Source organism: Hemiscyllium ocellatum, chromosome 5 (genome assembly GCF_020745735.1).
Source record: "Hemiscyllium ocellatum isolate sHemOce1 chromosome 5, sHemOce1.pat.X.cur, whole genome shotgun sequence".
Lineage (NCBI taxonomy): Eukaryota > Metazoa > Chordata > Chondrichthyes > Orectolobiformes > Hemiscylliidae > Hemiscyllium > Hemiscyllium ocellatum.
The window spans coordinates 87,443,730-87,458,233 of record NC_083405.1 but is presented as its reverse complement, the minus strand read 5'-3'; the positions used below and the strand labels follow the sequence as shown (position 1 = coordinate 87,458,233).

The 14,504-nt window shown below is 41.1% G+C and overlaps 1 protein-coding gene across 2 annotated transcripts in view; it reads right to left on the bottom strand.

The window, feature by feature from the left end:
* Positions 1-14,504, bottom strand: part of rundc3b (RUN domain containing 3b) — a 117,282-nt gene that overhangs the window by 82,495 nt on the left and 20,283 nt on the right. For both annotated transcript variants that reach the window (XM_060825551.1, XM_060825552.1), the window contains exon 2: positions 1,140-1,255. In XM_060825551.1, the coding sequence (XP_060681534.1) occupies positions 1,140-1,255 (116 nt within the window). The remainder of the gene's footprint in view (positions 1-1,139; positions 1,256-14,504) is intronic.

The window sequence follows — 14,504 nt, the reverse complement described above, 5'->3', positions numbered from 1 at the left end:
TCATGGTCTTTAAAAGTACTTTCACGACTGAGATATAAATTTTAAATCAGTAAAAGGAATCAAGGAGTACAGGGAATAGGAAGGAAAGTTGTATTGAGGATTATCAGATCTGCCATGATCTCATTGTACAATGGAACAATCTCAATGGGCCAGTGGCATACTACTGCTCATTCGTCTTAAAGAGTTTTATTATTTGTGAAATATTTTCATCCTATAGGTGGACTATAGAATTAACCCACTCTCCCACCACACATGAAAACAACAGAATTTAAAATGAAAGGGGTTACTATCAGGCTGGTTTTGTTTTCCCCCAAAAATAAAATGTTGTATAAACAAGTCTGACTAACAAGGTAACAAACACAATGTACTTGCTAACAAAGAGGAACTGGACTTCATTTCTGATAGTTACAAGTTATTACTGCTGACTTGAGAATATCTTCATCCAGGTTCAGGTAACTGCTTTCATTTTGTTGAACCTTTTTCGTCAGGACAGGCACGTTATATTTGCTAATTGTTTCGACATTCCTTTTCCCACTTTGTGTTTTAATTTCTTCCAGAACTTGGGACTATGATAGGTACAGCTATGGCTCCTTTATCTATTCAGCTCCTAGTTTCTTCCTGCCAAAATCAGTAACCTCACAGGCATGAACAGTTACACTCCAGATTTTAGATGATTTACAGAAGTTTGGGTAATGTTTAAACCCAAATCAACAAAAAAAAATAAAATTTATTTTTTCAACATCCTACACCTTAATATGCAATTTAAATGTTCAAAATGCATTGTACAAACTGGGAATGGTACCACTCATTAGTCAGTGTAAGTGTTTGACATGCTATACTTCCTCCAAAACTTGCCATTTCTTGTATGCCAGCAGTAAAATGGATTTTATTTAAGTTCACTCAAATTTAAAAACCTTGAAAATGTCAGCAAGGTTACTAGTTAATGTTTTTTATACTCACAAAGTACAATTTCTGTTCAGTCTGAATTTTTACCTTATACAACTTGAAGATTGTATTAATGTACTTATCTCGACACAAAGTCCTGATCCCACTCTTGATGTTTACACAATAAACCACTGCAACCTATTTGGGCAATTCATATTTGTGCCCATACTGATGCACGGAGCAGATAAAGTTACCTTTGAGGCGGTGACTCAGGACTTGCTCCAGAATTGCTGCAAAGTTTGTAAATTCTGAACACGAGTCATCAATGGTCTCAAAACAGGAGCGATCAATTAGAGTCTTGACAGAAAACCTGCAAAATCAAAACAATACAGGTAAAATACAGATCAGGAGAAAATGAGGACTGCAGATCAGAGCTGAAAATGTGTTGCTGGAAAAGCGCAGCAGGAGAATCGACGTTTCGGGCATGAGCCCTTCTTCAGGAATGAGGAAAGTATGCCAAGCAGGTTAAGATAAAAGGTAGGGAGGAGGGACTTGGGGGAGGGGTGTTGGAAATGCGATAGGTGGAAGGAGGTTAAGGTGAGGGTTATTAAGGGGAGGGTGATAGATCGGAGTGAGGGTGGGGGCAGAGAGGTCAGGAAGTAGATTGCAGGTTAGGAAGGTAGTGCTGAGTTTGAGGGTTGGGACTGAGACAAGGTGGGGGAGGGGGGGTAAATGAGGAAACTGGAGAAATCTGAGTTCATCCCTTGGGGATGGCGAGTTCCTAGACAGGAGATGAGGCTCTTCCTCCAGCCGTCGTGTTGCTATGGTCTGGCGATGGAGGAATGCAAGGACCTGCATGTCCTTGGTGGAGTGGGAGGGGGAGTTGAATTGTTGAGCCACGAGGTGGTTGGGTTGGTTGGTCCAGGTATCCCAGGGGTGTTCTCTGAAAGGTTCTGCAAGTAGGCGGCCTGTCTCCCCAATATAGAGGGGGCCACATTGGATGCAGCGGATGCAGTAAATGACGTGTGTGGAGGTGCGGGTGAATTTGTGGCGGATGTGGAAACACGATGGCAGGAGGAACACGACGGCTGGAGGAAGAGCGCCTCATCTTCCACCTAGGAACCCTCCAACCACAAGGGATGAACTCCGATTTCTCCAGTTTCCTCATTTACCCTCCCCCCACCTTGTCTCAGTCCCAACCCTCGAACTCAGCACCACCTTCCTAACCTGCAATCTTCTTCCTGACATCTCCGCCCCCACCCCCACTCCGACCCATCACCCTCACCTTAACCTCTTTCCACCTATCACATTTCTAACGCCCCTCCCCCAAGTCCCTCCTCCTACCTTTTATCTTAGCCTGCTTGGCACACCCTCCTCATTCCTGAAGAAGGGCTCATGCCCGAAATGTCGATTCTCCTGCTCCTTGGATGCTGCCTGACCTGCTGTTGGGTTTGCCAGCAACACATTTTCAGCAAAATACACATCAGGTCAAGAGTTTGAATACTCGAAAGCAGTAACTGTTATATAGCAGTTAAATGGATACTCAGTTGACGGACAAATTGAGTGGAATTTGATTAATTTGAATGTGGAACTGGCGTTTGTCACAATTATCATCACCACTTACCTGGGTTCTAAATGAAGGTACAGGAAGTTTAAAAAGGTAAACTAATGTTTAGAGAGTCACAATTTCTGTCATTAAGTCATGCAGGAAGAAAACTGAAAAATGACAACAAGCAAAAACAGAGCCCAGAATTTTTTTTTCTCAGGAAAGAAAACATCCAACCACAATAGAAGATATCCCAACCTGCAAGCAAGTGAAGCTTTCTCATTGTTTAACTTGCAGGGTCAGAGTTTTTAATCCTGGATTCCATCAAAGGGAATCAGTCATAACATTTCTGTGAAAGATTAACAGAATTTAAAAGGACTAAAATAAGGATCTCCCACAACCTGTGGACTACACCAATGTGTTCTTGTTTGGGGGAAAAAAGAATAAGCATTTCCTTCGAAATGGTCATCGTTGTGGCCATTGCTTTAGAGAATGGCCGAATGTCCTCTTTCTATTTTTAATAGATGGAATTATTTATTCAATTCGTATATTGGAGGCCACATTCTGGTGATTCCTGTTGCACTACAACCACAAGACTGTCCACACTGAACAATTTATCCAGGAGGTTTTATTTTAGGCAAACAATCCAGCTCAAGAATCAAAACCAATTAAAAAAAAGGTACTGGTAAATTCCTAAATCACTCTAGGATCTTGCAATAGCTAATACTATGGAAAGGAAATTAGAGGTACCGGTGGTTATCAAGATAGGATGAATGGATGAGGACAGAAAAATAAGCAATAAGGTGTGAAAATTAGATAGTTTGAATAATATAACTGCTTTGGCAGAAAGACAACAGTTAAAGACACGACTAAAACAAGGTATAAAATACTGTAGATGCTGAAAGTCTGAAATTAAACTATGAATGTGTGAAATAGTCAGATCAGGCAACACCTGCGGAGATAGAAACTGCTAACATTTGACCTTTGTCAGAAATAGAAAAAAAAAGGTTGGGAATGTAACAAGATATAAGCAATTCTAGAAGCTTTTCTGAATGGAGTGCCGTTTTTCAAGTTCTCACTGAGGTTCAGCAAGGTAGTTCAAAGCCTGAAGGCAGTTAGATCGCCATGGGAGCAGGCAGAGGATTACAATGATCGATGATCAGCTCGCAAACTGAATGGAGCAAAGTCTGCTTTTAGTCTCCTCTAAAGGTAGTCATCTCAGAAACAAAATAATGCCCCATTCACATATTTAGCTTCCATAAAGGCAATTAGAAGTAATTTTTGGTAAATTGACCTTGCTCTTTTATTAAAATCACAAGACTGTCCAATTCCCATCGTGGAATGAGGAAACTTTCATAAGACTATAAAGAAATAGAAATAGAAGTCTGCTTAGCTATTCAATAGGGTTGGGGCTGACCGGATATACCTCACGTTTACTTTCCTACCATTTCCCTATAATCCTCGATTTCTCTACTGTTCAAGAATGTATGTTTCTCAGACTTAAATACATCCAAGGAATCTGCCTCCACATCTGTGGCAAGCAGTTCCAAAGACTCAACCATCAGAAGAAATTCCTCATCGCAATCCTAACTTGGCAACCCTTTCATCGGATGGCAGCATTACTGGCTGAGCCACAATTTGTTTCCCATTCCCAAGTTCCTGTGAACCTGGTGGTTTGCTGGGCCATTTTAGGGGGTAATTAAGGTTCAGGCATATTGCCAGCTGGAATCACATGTAGACCAGACTAGATAAGAGTCAATATTAGAATGGTGTTGGAAAAGCACAGCAGGTCAGACAGCATCCAAGGAGCAGGAACCCTTCTTCAAGGAATCCTGATGGAGGGTTTCTGCCTGAAACATCTATTTTCCTGCTCTTTGAATGCTGTCTGACCTGCTGTGCTTTTCCAGCACCACTCACGTCTTCACTTTTGCCCAGAGCAGATAAGGACAACTGCTTTCCTTCTCTAACAAAGGACTTCAAGATTATAGAACTGGAGCAGAATTCAGCCATTCAGTCCACCATTCAAAATAGTGGCTGATAGGTTTCTCAACCCCATTCTCCTGCCTTCTCCTCCCTTGATCCCCGAGCAAATCAAGAACCTGTGTCTCGATCTTGAATACACTCAATGCTGCAGAGGAACTTCGGAGGTCAAACCAATGAGGTCCACAGATTCACCATCGCCTGGCTGAATAAATTTCTCCTCATCTCAGTTCTAGAGGGTCATCCCTTCACACTGAGATTGTGCCCTCAGGCCCAAGTCTCTCCTACTAGTGGGAACATATTCTCCTTGGCCGCTCTATCCAGGCCTCTCAGTATTCTTTAAGTTTCAATCAGATCCCCTGCCCCCTCCCCTCATCCTACTAAATTCCATCAACTACAAAGCCAGAGTCCTCAATGACTCATGTGGCAGCCCTTCATTCCAGAGTCATTCCTGTACACCTCCTCTGGATCCCCTCCCATACCAGCACATCCTTCCCTTTGACATGGGGCCCAAAATTACTCTCACTGTTCCAAATGCAGTCCGACTGGAGCCTTATGCAGCATCAGCAACAGATCTGAAGACAAAAAATGCTGGAAATTGCAGTGGGCCAGGCAGCGTCCGTGCGGAGAGAACAAGCTAACATTGAGTCTGCACTACTCTTCAGCGCTCTGACAAAGTCATCTAAACTTGGAACGTTAGCTTGATCTCTCTCCACAGATGCTGTCTGACCCACCGATTTCCAGCATTTTTGTTTTCAGTGCAGGTTCCAACACCTGAAGTAATTTACTTCTATCAGCAATACGTCCCTGTTCTTGTATTCTAGCAGTCTTGAAATGAATGCTGAAAATGTGTTGCTGGTTAAAGCACAGCAGGTCAGGCAGCATCCAAGGTACAGGAAACTCGACGTTTCGGGCCAGAGCCCTTCATCATGAAGAAGGGCTCTGGCCCGAAACGTCGAGTTTCCTGTTCTTTGGATGCTGCCTGACCTGCTGTGCTTTAACCAGCAACACATTTTCAGCTCTGATCTCCAGAATCTGCAGACCTCACGTCTTGAAATGAATGCCAACATTGCAGTTCCTAACAGCAAACTAAACCAACATGCTAGCATTCAGAATTTTGAATTAAGACTGCCAAAGTCCCTTTGTGCTGCAGATTTCTCAAGTCTCACCCCATTCAGAAATGAGTCTACCTCATTATATTCCATTTACTATTTCTTTGCCTCGCTTAGTGAACCAGATTTTTTAAAAAAACAACAAATCAATGATTGCTGCCATTGTTAACATTTCTGAAATTGAATTTAATGAGTAAAACAAAAATGCATACAATAAGAAATGCTCAGAGTATGGCTACAAAATATAACAAAGGATGTGTCATATAATATTAGTGACTTCTATGGGCAAAAATTGATTCAGTACTTTGCACTCTATACTGATGCCATTCACTCTATAGGCACCACATCAAATCAGTGATTCCTTACTTTCACACTAACCTAATGCTTTTATTCCTGATGAAGGGCTTTTGCCCACAATGTCAATTTCGCTGCACCTTGGATGCTGCCTGAACTGCTATGCTCTTCCAGCACCACTACTCCAGAATCTGGTTTCCAGCATCTGCAGTCATTTTACCACACTTAACTAATGCAACAGCATGCTAGACCAACCCATATCAAATAAACTATTTGGCTAAACCTGTGGACTAAATACTGTAGAGACCTGAACAACATGGACTGCAGCAAGAAATGGTGTAGAATTGAGAAAAGCTTTGCTGGATCTCTTGTACAAAGTTCAAAATGTAACAACAACTAAGCTCAAATGTCAAGGAATCTTAGGTAGTGAGGAGTTGAATTTTAAAAAGGGATTTTATAATCCTAGCTGATATTTTCAGTAAAATCAGATCCCATACAGCATCCCACCTTGATAGATCACAATTTTAGTTGTTGGTTATTTTAACAAAATGGTCTCTTCCTAAAACAAAAATGCAGTGCTTCAAATTTTGCTTTAACAATAAAATGGAAGTTTAATACAAAAGAAATGATGACAAAACAGGATTATCCAATCAGTCTACCCACAATAAATGGGTATTGGTTTTGCTCAGTGGCTTAGACAGTTGATTTAAAATACAGTGATGCCAACATGGATACAGTGATGCCAACATGGGTTCAATTCCCACACCAGCTGCATTCACCATGAAGTACTCTCCTTCTCAAACTCTTCCCTCACCGGAGGCATGAGCAGCCTCAGCTTAAACCACCACCAGTTGCTTCTAATAAGACTATGGTTGAGAATGTTTATATGGTATAAGCAGACGGGGAAGGAGTTAAGTTCTGAGTTTTGTGAAACAAGAGGTTCAGCTGAGGATGACTCAGATCAGATAAGAACTTAGGTAACAATGGGGTGCTGGAGACAAGAGTAACCATGTTAACAAGGTGGAAAAGCATTCATTATGTAGAGCCATTTAACAATATTGGAAGCATTCAGTATGCAAGATCAGTTTAACTAGGTGAAAATATTCATTATGTGAAGCCAGTTAAGGTTAAGAACATTTATTGCATAACAGATGGCTTAATCTTAACTATTGACACTTGCTGATTGTAATGGTCACCCAATCAATATGTATGCTGCCTTATCTGGATGCTCCTCCCTGTAAAAGGACTACAGAGTTCATCAAGAAACTGGTGTTCCAGAGACAACCGAAAACTCATGTTTCAATGCACATGAGCGACTGTCCTCTCTCCCTCCAGGGCCCGGAATAAAAGATGAAGGAGGTAAACCTACATTGTCTGAGCATTTTGCTTCAGCTGAGGGGGAAAAAAAAACAGAGTAAAAAATGAGGTCTGCAGATGCTGGAGATCACAGCTGCAAATGTGTTGCTGGTCAAAGCACAGCAGGTTAGGCAGCATCTCAGGAATAGAGAATTCAACGTTTCGAGCATAAGCCCTTCATCAGGAATAAGAGAGAGAGAGCCAAGCAGGCTGAGATAAAAGGTAGGGAGGAGGGACTAGGGGGAGGGGCGATGGAGGTGGGATAGGTGGAAGGAGGTCAAGGTGGGGGTGATAGGCCGGAGTGGGGTGGGGGCGGAGAGGTAACGGGTCTGTTTGAGAACGTGGCTGAAGAGCTTCTGTGCAGAGGAGATGACCTGGGGAAAAAAACAGGATGACATGACTCTGGATTACTGGTGCTGGAAGAGCACAGCAGTTCAGGCAGCATCCGAGGAGCAGTAAAATCAACGTTTCTGGCAAAAGCCCTTCATCAGGGATCCCGATGAAGGGCTTTTGCCCAAAACGTCGATTTTACTGCTCCTTGGATGTTGCCTGAACTGCTGTGCTCTTCCAACACCACTAATCCAGAATCTGGTTTCCAGCATCTGCAGTCATTGTTTTTACCTAAGATGACATGACTACCACCTTTTACTCAACATCAATTCAAAAGACTTAAACACAAATATAATCCCATTGATCCCACAACTTTCCTTCATAAATTGAAAAGGAAATAAAACCGACTTTGTAGTATGCCCAAAACGTTTATGATATAGTTCTCAAAACATCACTCCTGGTACAGCACTCAAAACACAATTTATGTAATACTTATGCCAGTATCAGTACCCAATACCTCTGTAGGGTTAAGTCACTGGACTTCAACTTCTAGACTGAAACTGTGACAGTTTCTTCTTGGAGCTAGCACAGTTTAAATAATTTGAATGTACTCAGCTAAATAGCCATTTTCAGGTTTTTAAACCAGACACTTCCGAACTGGGACTTTTTACACCAAGGTAATCTAATTCACTAAATCTACAACTCCCTTCTCAGAATCACTGTTTGAAACAATCACGCTTCCCAAGATCTTCTCAGGAATAAAATACTCAACGTTAAATTTGAAACGAAAAATCAGTTATGAGCCTTCAGTTCTTTTTAAATTACAGATTCCAAAACTAACAAGCCTTTGAGGAAGGCCCCATTATTTACTAAGCTCAGTCACAAATAAAGAAACAAAAGTCCAAAAACACCATTCACTCCCTAGCCAGGCTTCAAAAAGTTTTTATTTTTAAAAATCACCATGGTTACAGACATACTCATGTCACACAGAAGAATCTACCAATTACTAACTCAAAAACCAGACTGAAATTCACCCCAAATATCATTAAAAGTTATACAAATAATAATTTCCTGCGGTATATACTGTGGGATTTGTTTGTAAACAACCCTATTAACTCCAAATCCTACTTCATTAATATTCAGCTTTTTATCCTATCAACTACCTTGGGTTGATTGGACACTGGCAATTCTCAACATGGAAGGCACCTACAGACGCCAGCTCAACACTTGCTCCACAAATGGCAATGTTAGATGCCAGGTATCAACATCTCAGGGCACACACTGTCACTGGCCATGTGCATCTGAAGTCCACAGACATAGTGGCTAGCACCAAATAATCCTCATGCCACATCTCTGTTCCATATATGGTATACTGCTAGACATCAAAATGCTGCACTTTGGGGAATCCCAGCAACTATCATTGTAGTGCTGCAGCAAGGACATTGTGTGGTCAGAGACATGCACCCAGTTCTTGGACAGGACCAGGCTGCAGCTCCTGGCTGTTTGCTTGCTGTCCTAGTACTCACTCATTTGAATGCTCACAGCATCCCCACCTTAGGTTACCCCTAAACTGGAGATGCCAGGCTCAAAGTACTACCATAATGCCATGCTGTTTAGTGCAGACATAATGCCAGGAAGACTGTTGTCATGTTTGTCAGCAGTGCGCGGTCTCACATGTGAGACAGTCAGGGGTCCCATACAGTAAGTCAAGAACAGCCTCTTGTACCTGTCCAGGCAATAGGACATCAGTTGCTCATAGTAGTCAGAGTTAGGAGCCTCTCAAAAGGACAAGGAGCTAAATTTCAGGCAGTCTACCACCCACCTTCACTCTTTCTCCCACAGTTCTTAAAAGGATAATGCTGACAAAGACTGATTAAGGTTCAAGAATCTGCAAGAATTTCACTTTCAATGGACAGCTGAGTGTTAATGGATTTATTTGACCAGAAAGAAGTCTTCCTCATACAGCTGCAAAGCAGACATAGGAAATGGCAAACAGAGTGACTAACTCATATCATTGTCACAAACCGTACATATGCTCGTATTGTCCGTGATCAGCATGGTTTGTACAAACTAGGCATATGGTTTCTTTCTTTCATGGCCATCTCACTGTGAGACACCATTGGGCACAACAAAGGACTCAGGACTATTTTCAGATTCGAGGAAGAGTATCATGGAGAAGCAATTAAGTATTTCCCACTGAAAAGACATCTTTTATTTTCATCAAGCATTCAGACTCTGGATTTTCCCCAATGGGTAACGTAGCTCAGAACTACATTTTCACATCAGCCAGCAAACAGCAAAACCACTTTCACAGAGTCAGTGATTCGGAGAGTTAAACAGCTGGTAATTAAAAATGGGAAAATCACATTTCAATACAAACAGCAAATTAAACAATTTTACACAAAATAGGCAGGATTGTAGCCAGAGGAAAAATGTCAAGAGGGTTTACCTTATAAAATAACAGGGATTTAGTACTGATTCCCATGAACCCACTTTATCATTTCAACCATCCTAAATCTGACAAATGAACAGGAATTAAGTGGGGCAGAAATTCACCCCTAAAGTCACCACTTAAGTCCTAGATGAGGGACACTGCAAAAGCTAATCTACTCAGAAGACCAGAAATAACCAACTTGCAGCTGCATTTTGAGCTATTAACACCAGCATCCAATAAAAAAAAGGGGGAAAAATGAGTCAGTCACTTATATGCAGGGATTGGAGGAGTAATTACACATGACCAGATAAAGATTTTATTTGGAAAAGCCATAATTTTAAGATTTTAAAACATCAGTTTTCAAAAGTTGGTTTTCAGCACTTAATAATGGTAATATACTGCATGTGCATAAAAGTAGGAAGAAAATATGCACAGTATTCATTGTTGTATTGGGGCTGCAGTGAGGTGATGGGTTGAAAAATGGCTGGCTGATATTTTTTACTCATTTTTTGGAAAGACATGCCCAGAATCCAAATCAATGTCAACCACTAGCACGCACAAAGATTGTTCAACAGAGCTTGTTTGTGCTCTCAACTGAACATTTCTATAGCCATACTGCCTGCAATGGATTCAATCAATTTGTCAACTAGGGGTCAAAGAATAAAAAGGTCTTCTTAGCATACATCAACCCCTCTGCTACCAGTTAGGATTGTCAGCAGTCTAAGATCTGCAGTCCTCACTTTCTCCTAGACATCTAGGAATGCCGAATCATCTGCAGAAAGTAAAGATGGATTCCTCAGAAAGACAGGAGGGACATCATAAACATGTGACTAAAATAGTTATAAAAGGTTTTTTTGATTAGACCAAGGCTGTGATGACAACTCACCCCATGGTGAATTCTTCAGAAACGTATGCAAGCAGAGTTAGCAATTGTACAAGCAACTACTATGGTTGGTCTGGTCTGAGCACCCACCTGAATATATTTCTCAAAATCAAACACTGGACATACGTTATTAGACTGAGCTTTTAACCTGTACTTAGAGGGGTTCTATGGCCAAGATTTTTCTATCCAGAGGTAGATAATGTTTGTTGAGTTGCTAAAAAGCATGTCATTTGTATCACGTATTATATGAGTCAACATATTTTGCTGTGACATTAATGTATTATTTGGCTAGTGAACCTTGCCTTTTAGAACTAGGTCAACACGGAGGAACATGTTTACTACATAATAGTGGCTGCATTCACCTCCCCCAGCCCCTCAACAACAAAAAAAGGAATTCAGTTTGAAGTACTCAAGCATATCCGAGATTTTGATAAAGTGCTATGCAGAAACTCAGGATAATTTAATCCCTTTCAAAGTGTGGTCCATGTTCTTTACTTTTAAGTTTCAGAATTAGACATGAAACATTTGTTGCTTCAAACTCATGCTTCACTATTCTTTTTACGACAATCTTGAACTGCTGGTCAACTGCTTTCAAACCTTTCTACAGAGGGACAGAAGAAATGCTTGTGCTCAAATAGCACCATCTCGTTGGAATTCTGACAGCATTAACCACAGAATCCCTACTGTGTAGAGGCAGGTTATTCAGCCCATTGAGTCCACACTGACATTCCAAAAGAGTACCCCATCCAGACCAAGCGCCCTAGCCTATCTCTGTAACCCTGCATTGCCCATGGCCAATCTACCCAACCTGCAGATCGCTGGAGTGTGGAAGGGAACCCATGCAGCCATGGGGAGAATGTGCAAACTTCCCAGTCACCAAGGGATGGAATCGAACACAGGTCCCTAGTGCTGAGAGGCAGCAGTGCTAACCATTGAGCCACCATGCTGCCCTAATAGTCCGGTATCATGTCCAGTTCTGGTTTCAACAACAATACAAGTGAAATGGGAAGGAAGGGTGCAGAAAAGGGATAGTAAAACAGCCAGTGGAGTAATTACAGATTCCAATATCATGCTGGCAATAAATTAGCCCTTCTAAAGAATATGTTCAGTTTCCAAAGAAGTTTTTAAAATTATTCATGCAGACAAATAATGGCTTCAAATTAGTGAGGTAATTAAGCAATATGCAAAAGCACCAGAGAGAAAATCACTCAAATTAGGAATTAATTTAATTTATCTGAAGGTAAGTGCACATCTGGATTTCTGCGAGTTGCTGACAGCAAAACAATCAGGATTACATTTACCTCATTTTCTTTTGAATTGAACCGATTGGTTCAAGTTCAAATGCCATTTTCAGCAGAATTTTCAATCAGAAACTCAATAAATCTACTTTTACGAAACATCCAACAATCCTGTATTGCATGTCAATTAGCTCACAACTGACTCTTTTGTGGGAGAAGCTCAATTCAGTCAAGTCATAGAATCAGATTCGAATATCAAAAAGTTATATCAAGAATGCTCCGAAAGAAAGCTAATAGATGCCAAAGTACTTGACAGCAATAAACACTAATGTGACTGAAAACATGTTACATTTGTTAATAGTAACAGCCATTTTTACACAAAAACTCACTTCACTTGCTTCTGGCCTCAAAGCGGACAATTGGTAACAATGTCTTTATATGGAGGTCCAACTGCAGTCAGTAACTCGCACTGTTTTCACCAATAACTGGTCCAACTAGCAAATCTTAATTTTCAAGATAAAGTTTCCACTTCTACCTTTAATAATTCAATTGTCACTATTTAAAAAGCCACCCCAATAAGTCAAATTTAAACCCAGCCCCAAATCATAACTATGAAGCTTAAAAGCTCATCATCCATGTCCAGTAGGAAGCCAAGCTTAATTTTTTTTTGTATACAGTATTTTTCAATTCACACTCCTTGCCAACTTTGCTACAAATGGGAGTCCATAATTACTGAGCCATCCAACACATTCTCAAATGACCACACTACTGGTATCATAGATGGAATGTTCTGCTAAAATAAGAAAAAAACAAAAAAGTAGTCAACTTGACTCATGCAATTGTGCATTTTGGCATCCAACCTTCAGTAAGGCAATTTTAATTCTTCCTTCTTATGGAAGACATACATGTAGGAATATTATAATTTTAAATACTGAAAAGTAAGCCAGATAATTATATATTTTAGTCTAAAAGCAATATTAGCCCATTTTGGCCGATCATCTCTGCTCTGCCGTTCAGTAATGGTTGATAGGGCGGTATGCAGCCTCACAGCACCAGGGACCCGAGTGACTGTCTGTGAGGAGTCTGCACATTTTCCCAGTGTCTGCATTGGTTTCCTCCAGGTGCTCTAGTTTCCTCCCACAATCCAAAGATGTGCAGGTCAGGTGAATTGGCCATGCTAAATTGCCCGTAGTGTTCGGTGCATTAGTTAGGGGTTAATGTAGGGTAGGGGAATGGGTCTGGGTGTGTTGCTCTTCGGAGGGTCTATGTGGACTGGTTGGGCCAAAGGGCCCGCTTCCATACTGTAGGGAATCTATTCCTATGTTACTTAATTCCATTTTTCGACATTTTTCCCCACAACCCTTAATCCCCCTACTAATCAAGAACATATCTCAATCTTAAATATACTTAAGGATTTAGCCTCCACAGCCTTCTGCAGCATCAAATTCCACACAATTCAACACCCTTTGGCTGAAGAAATTCCTCATGTCAATTCTAAAAGTGTCTTTGCACTCTGAGGCTGTGCCTTCAAGATCCTCATCTCTCCTAATAGTTGAAATATCTTCTCCACATACAGAATACAGAGGGGCTTGGATAGAATGTAAGTTTCAATCAGATCCATCTCCCACCCATCCTTCTAAATTCCATCGAATAAAGACTCAGAGTCCTCAACTGCTCCTCAAACAACAACTTCTTCATCCCAGGGATGATTCTTCTAAACCTCCTCTGGACCACCTTCAACAAGTATATCCTTCCTTAAAACACAAAGCCCAAACTGTTCACAATATTCCAAATGTGGTCTGACTAGAGCATTATACAGCCTCAGCAGTACATCTCTGCTCTTGTATTCTTGAAGTGAATGCTAACATTGCATTTGTCTTCCTAACTGTCAGTTGAACCTGCATGCCAACCTTAAGAGAATCGTGAATTAGGACTCCCAAGTCCTTGAATTCTGATCCCAGCATGATTCAGGTAGAGCCTATCCCATCAGAACAGCTCCCTCCTTCTTTAGTATGGATGTCAATGACCCACAATTCAAATTCATTTGTCTCAGGTCAATCTTTGAGCCATGCATTTGCTGATTTTATCTTGTCAAATCTCTCAATTTGCCCATGACTCAAATAGTAACCCAGAGATCGTTACCTTTTCAGTTCTGCTTTATAATTTAGCACCTAGCTGCTCATATTCCCTTAACAGGGTCTCATTCCAACAATATTATTGGTACATGGACCACAAGAATTGGATCTTTCCCTTCCCACTCTAAGTCCTTCTGCAGTCCAGCTGAGATATCCTGAACCCAGGCACCAGGCGGATAACAAGAGTCTTCAGGACTTTCAATCCTGAAAGTGTCTGTTCCCTTGACCACACTATCTCTGATTACAACTACATTTCCGTTTTCTTTCCACACTCCCTACACCTCCACACCCCCCCACAAATGACTCCCTGT